At 40.2% G+C, this 10,000-nt stretch overlaps 2 protein-coding genes across 4 annotated transcripts in view; one reads left to right on the top strand and one right to left on the bottom strand.

Annotated features, from left to right (window-relative positions):
* LOC138975848 (uncharacterized) overlaps positions 1-3,436 on the bottom strand; it is a 21,152-nt gene extending 17,716 nt beyond the window's left edge. Inside the window, exon 1 of one of the 2 annotated variants that reach the window (XM_070348614.1) lies at positions 3,386-3,436. Coding sequence is in view for 1 of the 2 variants with exons in the window: in XM_070348613.1 (XP_070204714.1) it covers positions 2,931-2,943 (13 nt within the window). In the remaining variant the exon portion in view is untranslated. Of the gene's footprint in view, positions 1-2,930; positions 3,160-3,385 lie in introns of those variants that run through there. The other variant, XM_070348613.1, reaches the window with a different exon arrangement.
* Positions 3,437-6,363: 2,927 nt separating this feature from the next.
* Positions 6,364-10,000, top strand: part of LOC138975837 (uncharacterized) — an 8,407-nt gene continuing 4,770 nt past the window's right edge. Inside the window, exon 1 of one of the 2 annotated variants that reach the window (XM_070348598.1) lies at positions 6,364-6,432. In XM_070348598.1, the coding sequence (XP_070204699.1) occupies positions 6,365-6,432 (68 nt within the window). In that variant the 5' untranslated portion in view covers position 6,364. Of the gene's footprint in view, positions 6,433-7,653; positions 7,898-10,000 lie in introns of those variants that run through there. The other variant, XM_070348599.1, reaches the window with a different exon arrangement.

Below are 10,000 nucleotides of genomic sequence, written 5' to 3'. Positions count from 1 at the left end.
CATTGACCAACATTGGAAAGTGGGTTCCTATCGAGTCGAGATATATTAAGTACTAGATGAATACCCGCTTCGCCGGGTGCGGCTGCGCCGGGAAGAAGTCGAGCCGAATACCCGGCTGCGCCGGGGACCCGGCTATGCCGGGTGTACGCCGGCTTTGCCGGCGCACCGCACGGAGGAAGGGAGATAAACGCGGCTGAAAACACTGGAGAAGATAAGGAAGAGTTACTGGGAATGGATCCAGAGAAAAACCAAAATCGGTTCAGCGCTGCGCGCTGAGAGCACGTGTTGAAATATCTCATCGATGAGGTTGTGTCCGGGGTGTAGGTGAATACGGTCTCCAAATTTGAAAAAGATCCACCGAGAACTTTGGCCGTGCATCGCGGACACACACACACACACACACACACACACACACACACACACACACACACACACACACACACACACACACACACACACACAGACAGACACAAGTCGTATATATATATAGATTCTTGATGTGCACTGAATATAAGATGACCGCTGGAAACATCTCATTTGACATAACTTAAGCTAGTTTACTAGTCATGGAAGCACATAAGAGAAACAAATGGAACGTTTAACGTTCAACGGAATAATGAATGTGCAGTTTGTTGTTGCCAAGAAAAATATCACCATGACGAAAAGTACTATACGGTTTGAATTGAACGGCATTGTTTTGTGTATGACTATTTTACATGTCTGTTTTAAATCTTAACAGCGACAGATTTGTATGCAGACAGGTGTTTTAGTTGAGAACAATGTTTATTTATTGTACATAATTATATTCAAATATAATATTCAAAAATATAATACTAATGTTGTAGTCCTTTGTTTGTCTTTATGTTCTATGTACCACCACTGCAATTTATCCATGTGAGGTAATAAAGTTAATTTGATTGATTTGATTTGATACGATATATATATTTGTTGTAATCTAGCAAACTGTGTAGGGCTGATTGGTAAAACAATGGTTGCGACGCTGCCTTTTTGCAGTTAACCGACACTCGATTCCGTAGGTTACGGACATAATTGCCTCTTACTGTTGAGGTAATCTCCCAATTTGAAATTGTCTTTTAAGAAAAAGCATACAAATCCAACCACTTGACCTACATACTTGAGTCTTTGTGTAATTGTCATCCCACATCCTAAGCTGCTGAACACATGTGGGTGTTATTAGCATTTTATAAAATTTCACCCTTTAAAATAACTGCTGTTTTCTGTCGAATACGGAAGAGTGCATAAAATGTTATGTAATATTGTGTGGAAAAACCATGCTTATTGCAGTTTTTTTAAATTTTTTTTAGAGAGATCAGTTATACATCCTGCAATGAAAAGTTTGAAAGGGAAGATTGTATACACCTCAGAAGGAGCTGATCTCGCATGACTGCACACCAAAGACGGCTTCTAGTTATAATGCAAAGTTGAAACTTGCTGGGTGTGTTGTAACCTGTCAGGTCGAGCACGGCTTTACTGATTCTAAATATAATGTGCTATATTAAGAAAGGCCGTTGTTGAACAAGAGGCTAGGCTCTGATGGTTTTGTGATTAGCCTCAAAAGAACATTTTTGAAATCTTTCAGGAAATTAAGGCGTTACGTACAGACCGAAGAAAAAGTGAGTCCAATGCGTTGAATTTTCATTCAGTGCCAATGATAAGCGACCAGTAGCATTTGAAACATGATAGACTTTTCTTTTGCATTCAGTCAAGATGTATATGAACAGTATCAGAAGGGTATTAATTAAAATCATACACCTATGACTTTATGTATTACGGTAAACAGGGATTCAGAGGGACCCGAGGGTGTGTGTGTGTGTGTGTGTGTGTGTGTGTGTGTGTGTGTGTGTGTGTGTGTGTGTGTGTGTGTGCGTGTGTGCGTGCGTGTGCGTGCGTGCGTGCGTGCGTGCGTGTGTGTGTGTGTGTGTGTGTGTGTGTGTGTGTGTGTGTGTCTGTGTCTGTGTGTGTGTGCGTGTCGGCATAAGTGAAAACGGGAAAGCAATAATGATAAAAAGAGAGAGAAAAAAGGGTGAGACTAACAAACAGGAAGTACCTGAGATAATAAAAACACATACATGAACAAACCCGCTGAATGAAAAGCATTCGACTTCAAAACATTGAAAAACGAAATCAGTGGATCACACAAATGACTTCGGTTATTTTCCAAGGGACATAGAAATCATTACTTATTTCCTGTGATTGATTGTATGAACAATCGCGTTTTAACGTGTTTGCTTGTTTGTTTGTTTGTCATTTTTTTCTTTTTCTTTTTAATAACTACTCGTGTGTTGTTGCATAGCTTTATAGTTTACAGACACGAGTAAGCAGGTGCTCATCGGGAGAAATGTGTAGTATTCGTGGTATGCACATTATGAGATGGTGATCTAGAACAAGACAAAGACAAATCCCCCTGATAACAATTTGACTAGAACCTGATGTTTTGAACTAACGAGGTAGGGCAATCAATTGTTTTGACAGACGTTAGGAACGGATTGTTCCCAAAATTATCAAGTAAATCAAAAGAAGAATTATCTGAATTTTAATTCACACTGGATCCTGCACAAATTAACCAGGTCTTGATAATTCAATTAGAACTAAACAATGCTAGGTACAATGACAAAATCTTCTTCGAGGCTTTAGTTGAATTCTTTTTTAAAAGTACCACAGATTTGATGCATCTAGAGACAAGATCATCGAACAGCCGGATTGGCGTCAGTCACGTACATCGGTTATATGACAACAATTGTTGTGAACCCTTACAATTACAGATCAAGTAAAATCCATTGTAAAAAAAATGTTGTAAACCTTTACAACTACACATCGACGAATGCAAGTTCTAACATTGAACAGACCATAGGGAGTGCTAGCAAATCATCGAATCATGTCTTAAACAGAAAAGTTCTGGAACTGCTTACCTTTTTGCAGCATGTTCAGACCTCAAGGGTTTACGATACATCTAAACGATTTACGCGAAAATGACTAGAAAACACATTACGCAAGCTCCTCATTATATAAACAATCAATAAACAGGTCTACAGGCTGACGAAAATCTAAGCGTTTAGCTATGCACAAGCACTGCTGTGGTTTGTTTAGTCGTGGGTCGATATCTATCACACACACACACACACACACACACACACACACACACACACACACACACACACACACACACACACATACACACACACACATACAGATACACATACATACACACACACACACACACACACACACACACACACACACACACACACACACACACACCCGCGCGCGCGCATATTCTCTAATCTAAAAATGCATTCGCCAATGTTACAGAATTGTATATAAATGTACAATACATGGAGAAACGTAACCTTCTCATCAGACAGACCTGTTTTGGAGCTGCGCAATTCCAGTTTGAAATTTCAAGTGTGAATTTTCGAGGGAAGCTTGGGTAATCTGTTCTGTTTATCACTAAGTAGTACTGCGTAATACTGGACAAAAGCTCATCCATAACAGACCCATGAAATAATGCCGATTACTGCATGGTTGTAATAATTGTAGGTACACGTTGGTATGCTTCCAATGTGAGTTAATTAATTAGGGGATAAGCCAATTCGAACGGAGGGCTTCTAATAGTCTCTGAGAGGGCGTCAGTCACCAGCAGATGACCAACAAATTCAAACGGAAGCACAGCAATGTTATTGTAATTCGATCTGTTATTGAACGCTTTCCTGCAAAGTTACACGAATCAACAAGGCCGATCTGCTTCTGTTTTGTTCTTTTCGCATACTCCTTTCCGTTAACTTACTTGCAAGGATCATGTCCCAGAAATGTCTTTAAGTGACCCACATGCATCACCCTGCTCCTGTTCCATTAGTTCACTTACTTGTTTTCTTCAAAACCAAAACCAAAACCCAATATTTTACTTGATATGAAGTGCCTGTAGGCAAAAACATTGAAAGTTTCATTCCCCAACAAGGTTTGTACCTGCTCTACGTATAGGGCGGGACCTCAAAAGACTTTATGCAGACAGCAATGACACAGCGTCTACACTTTCATCAACGATTATTTCCTTCTTGTGTGAGCCATTTTATAGAGCAACATAAGTCCGTTTAGGTTTTTACCTTATATACAAGCATACTTCAACTTGAACACATAACGAACATTTAAAGCTTGGCTGATTTCTCTTCAAATCTGGAGTTTTTGTGTGTGAACTACTTTCGTAACAGACACTTAATTAATATGTCAATCTGAAAATGTATTTTGAAAGAAAAACAAGTCGCGTAAGGCGAAATTACTACATTTAGTCAAGCTGTGGAACTCACAGAATGAAACTGAACGTAGTCCGCCGCTAGTGCAAAAGGCAGTGAAAGTGACGAGCCTGTTTGGCGCGGTAGCGATTGCGCTGTGCTTCATAGCACGCTTTACTGTACCTCTCTTCGTTTTAACTTTCTGAGCGTGTTTTTAATCCAAACATATCATATCTATATGTTTTTGGAATCAGGAACCGACAAGGAATAAGATGAAATAGTTTTTAAATCGATTTCGTAAATTTAATTTTGATCATAATTTTTATATTTTTAATTGTCAGAGCTTGTTTTTAATCCAAATATAACATATGTCAATGTTTTTGGAATCAGAAAATGACGAAGAATAAGATGAAATTATTTTTAGATCGTTTAATAAAAAAATAATTTTAATTACAAGTTTCCGATTTTTAATGACCAAACTCACTCATTAGTTTTTAAGCCACCAAGCTGAAATCCAATACCAAACCCCGGCCTTCGTCGAAAATTGCTTTGCCAAAATTTCAATCAATTTAATGGAAAAATGAGAGTGTGACAGTGCCGCCTCAACTTTTACAAAAAGGCGGATATGACGTCATCAAAGGTATTTATCGAAAAAAAGAAAAAAACGTCCGGGGATATCATACCCAGGAACTCTCATGTCAAATTTCATAAAGATCGGTCCAGTAGTTTAGTCTGAATCGCTCTACACACACACAGACAGACAGACAGACAGACACACACACACACACACACACATACACCACGACCCTCGTCTCGATTCCCCCCTCTATGTTAAAACATTTAGTCAAAACTTGACTAATGTAAAAACACTGTCAACGTGTAGCAGCCTGGCCATAGGTTTTTGTAGTATTTGTCATGCATGCATCTAAGCAGAAAAATGCTCTTTCCTTATGTTAACATCAGGATATGCTTGCAGGGATGTGCGTAATCGCGAATACGAGAAGGTAAGTAGAGGTTACATGCCGAGTCTCAGTGATTATCAAAAATAATGGTCGAAGTTAGCGGATCATGAAAAATGCGAGCTTCAGCGAGCTTTTTCATGACCGCGAACTGAGACCATTATTTTTGATAATCACTGAGACGAGGTATGTAACCTCTTTATCCCTCCTTTCTTCAGTTATTCAAAGAAAAGAGGAGTTTTGTGCGAAAGTTTGATCGAATCATATTCACCCAACCAGTCTACCTGCGCAGGCGATCGATTAATGCGCGGTTGTATAGTTCCGTGCAAATCATTCAATTTTGTTAACACTTCTTGTCAGTTTCCATGTTTTGAACTAAAATCAAGTACACAGTTATGTTGTCATTCTGCTGTGGCGGTAAAGGCAGATAGTGTGTGTTCTGTTCATGTTTTGGTATCGCTCAGGAAATGTTCTTTCTTCGAATGTGACTAGCAGACGAAGTTTTACACCCGTGTTCCAACGTTAAAAACTGTATGAAGTTTAGCTTTCTGGGGCAAAATAGTGTATGAAACCGCTGCATGTTCTTTACGTTGATTAAATGTTTGCAATTGATTGCGTGTGATCTGTTTATAAAATGAAATATTGTTGAAAACTGACCGTCGGATTGCAGTCTTGTCGGTGCAGCCGAAATCTGGAAGGGGAACTACTCGTGTCGCTAGACAAAGTATGAGAGTTACTTTTCCTTGGAATCTTGCTAGCGATAAACGATTGTGCACGGCAGATCTGAATTCAGAAAACAACCAAACTCATGGATTTTACATGGAGATTCATGTGTTCAAGTCTGTAGTTGCTGGTTTAAATACGGTATGGTTGTATTGTTTGCTCCAGAAATGCATATTTTGTACATTAGAGTGTTCTGAACTTTTGAGTCGCAAAAAGTAGATCCACAATGTGTACAGTCTCTACCCATGAGCTATCGAGGATTCAGGCCCGTTGTTGGGTAAGTGATTTTGGTTGTTGGGTAAGTTACCGAAAAATAACTAGCCCTACAAGTTTACAGAGAGAAAGAAGCAGAGGGGGGGATAAATGTCTTTAAACCCACACACCCAAAGCCTTTTCTCCTCATTTGAATGGGTGCCCATGAGTAGATCGGCGCTGATGCAAGAATCACAATTTTATGTGCAGAGCACGTCTCACTTCATTGTAGATGAGCAGCGGAGTAGAAGGTTGGTCCGGAACTCAGTAAATTTTACTTACACAATGTTTACGTAGATGTATAATTTACAGAGAGGAGAGAGAGAGACAGAGAGGTTGATTTGAAGTACATGTATATGGATTTTGTGTGTTTGTTAAACTCTGACAGATTGTTTGCTTTTTGTTATTCAGGTACATACAGGTACTTTTGATCTAACAAATAAAAATAAATAAGCGTATTTGAAACCAACACTCAACGAACTGTTCATACATGTATATGCGTACCAGTAACCTCTACAATCTGTTGGATGACAAATCAACTTTATCGTAATTAGGAATGGTCATTCAATTCATTTGAAAGTGATGTGTACTAGAACCTACACTACTAGTGGCTTCAGTAAGTTTTACATTCATGTTTGTTTGGTCAAAATTAAAGCTGTGCACGTGTGTTTAATCTAAAACATTTAGCTGAATACACAGAGAAGGAAAACAGATAGTTTGGATGGTTGGTTGATTGTTTGGCAAACAAGTTAGGCCCCTAGTGGTTAATTTAAAAAAGAAATTTTTTTTGGCCGTTTTGTTTGTTTTTGTAAGTTAGCTAGATGGTTGCTTGCTTGCATCTGCATTCTTGGCTGTTTGCGTGATTCCTAGCTTGCTATGATTGTTGTTGACGGGCGCAGTGGCGTGGTGGTAAGACATCGGCCTCCTAATCGGGAGGTCGGGAGTTAGAATCCCGGTCGCTGCCGCCTGGTGGGTTAAGAGTGGAGATTTTTCCGATCTCCCAGGTCAACTTATGTGCAGACCTGCTAGTGATTTAACCCCCTTCGTGTGTACACGCAAACACAAGACCAAGTGCGCACGGAAAAGATCCTGTAATCCATGTCAAAGTTCGGTGGGTTATAGAAACACGAAAATACCCAGCATGCCTCCCTCGAAATCGGCGTATGCTGCCTGAATGGCGGGGTAAAAACGGTCATACACGTAAAATTTCACTCGTGCTAAACACATGAGTGAACGTGGGAGTCTAAGCCCATGAACGAAGAAGAAGAAGAAGAAGTTATGTCTCGACGTGTAATTTCTCTCTCTCTCGAATGTATGTACAGAGATAAGAACAGCCTCGCTTTCACCTAGATCCTGCCTAAAAACAATGTTCAGACCTCATGTTCAGACTCGGCGTAATGATTCCGAAAGGACTACTTTTTAGCTGTCAAGTTCAGTCGTCCGCATACTCGAATGTAAAAAAAAGATGAAACGTTTTGTTACAGTATCGGAGGATGAACTGTCGAAGAAGAAAAAGAATCTCGTGCCAACCACTACGCAGAAGCCCATCCGAGTTGTCCAGAAGAAGTTCTGAAACACGTCACGTTCCAAATCAAAAGACGACATTCTATTCTCTTACGTCACTATTCTTGGTTTACGGTACCATTCGGCGGCTTTGCAACGAGTATGCCATAGTCTTGGTTGGCCGAGACCTTGAGGTGGAATGCGAGTGATTAGGTTTGTTGATTTTGCTCGGAGAAGTGGTCCGTGTGCACAGGCGGAAGGTATTGTTCACTGGACCACTACTTTCATAGAAAGACTACAAGGTCACTCAGCTTCGAGTCGTGCTCCACTAACTTGAGAAAGAAATTATGCAAAAAATAATTGCCAATGTCAAGAATCTTTGTAACTTTACAAATGCCGTGATAAATGAATGTTCTAACTCTCTGTACCTTTTATATTTAGCTGCCTGTCCGCTGCATGTTTTTAAACCGTATTTTGTGCGACCAAACGTGTCTGTCAACGGCATACCACTTAGATCCTGTGCGAATGATGATCGTCGTATGTCACACGCTTTCCTTCTTTGCCACTACTAAAGCAAACGTGTGCAAGATTGTATGTTACACGCTTTGGAGCATGTGCAAGAACGGATTCAAACTCGAAATCGTCCCCCCAAAATGCACACACGACTTTTATTTCTCCTGCTGTTATCGTTTCTTCTCTTTACAAATTCTTCAACTCTCAGAATACTGAAAACGGCATCCCAGACGACAGTACTGTTTCCATACGCGAATTTAGCTGCCCTTGGAAAGTGGCTCGCTCAGGAGGCCTGTTAGTCTGACACTATAAGGACAGAGTTCTGAACATAGATGACAAAGATCCCGGAAAGAACAAACATTTCGCGGATGCAGACACAGAAAGACGTCATGAAGATTGCGATGCTTCAAAAGATACAGACTGTGACGATGACTGTGACGTCATTCACATATACCGAGACGTCATTTATAGTTGTTCGGTCACTTTCGTCAAAAAGTAGATCTCTCCACAATGGCTGCTCCTGTGTTTAGGTTTATCAAGCGTGAGTACGGAAAACGTGTTTGTTCTCTCCTCTGTTGAAGCTGTGAGACATAATCGCCATTACGAGCTAGTCGTGTGACAGAGAGTTTTCTTGCACACTCGACTGCTGCTGTTTCACTCCGGCTAAAGCCGTCGTGAAACATCTACAGTCTCGTGTGCAAGAAAACTCTCTGTCACACGACTAGCTCGTAATAGCGGGTAATGTCCGAGGAGATAGTAGTCCGATGCGATCATTGGTTATATAATAACCGGATATTCGATGATTATTTTAATTGGTCGGCTGAAATCGTCTGCATCGCTTCCGTTCACGGTTACTGTTATTCCGTTGTTATGCCAAAAACCTAAACTGAAACTCCCGTGGGTAGCTTCCCTTTGCTGCAATATTTACATATGTTTTAGACCAATGAGCACTGGTATGCATATTCGGTGCGGGATGCATGATTTCTTACCAAATACAGGATAGCGGTTCGCAAACGAACATTCGTCCAAATGATGGTTAAAAGCAACCTGCAGCGGACGGCAGCTGAAAATTAAAGGTACATACAGTTAAAACAATCATTCAACTGTATTTATTTGACCTCACACAGACTGTAGGAAGAGGCAAACCGTCTTGAACAAAAAAATTGTCCGCAGGAAGCGACTCCAAGAACACACACGACTCGAAGCTGAGTGACAAACCTTGTAATCTTTCTATGAAAGTAGTGGTCCAGTGAACGATACCTTTGCCTGTGGTTGAAGCAAGTTTCTTTCTTCTTTGAAAACAAAACCCCTAAGACCAGTGAATGTCGAGATATATATGCTAATTGGATCTGTGATCCAAACATGCCTTTTGGTCAATCTCGATGGCAGTTTATTCCACTCGCCCTACGGGCTCGTGGAATAAACTACCATCTCGATTGACCAAAAGCCATGTTGGATCACAGATCCAATTAACGTATAATGTTTGTTGCTAAGGATGCTTTGATATAGGATGTTTTTTTCTCGCAAAACTCGCTTTTTATCGAATACAACAGTAAGAATGCAAGCAGTCATATATTTAGCTAACATGTGACAAAACGTAATGGCTGTGACTAGACATTCTAGTCATGGTAGAATGTTTTCCTTGTCGACGACCGTAAACATAAAAACCCGGGTTGACTCGTTTTTAGGGGCGGAACACGTCAAGGTGCTATATTAACTCTACTGTAGGCTATATCTACTTAGTTTACGGTCTCGTTGTTCTTAACTTGTAACGTGCATGATTTTAGATTTTATGTTTCTTTG

This window comes from Littorina saxatilis, linkage group LG9 (assembly GCF_037325665.1).
Source record: "Littorina saxatilis isolate snail1 linkage group LG9, US_GU_Lsax_2.0, whole genome shotgun sequence".
NCBI lineage: Eukaryota > Metazoa > Mollusca > Gastropoda > Littorinimorpha > Littorinidae > Littorina > Littorina saxatilis.
This window is presented reverse-complemented; position numbering and strand designations above follow the sequence as displayed.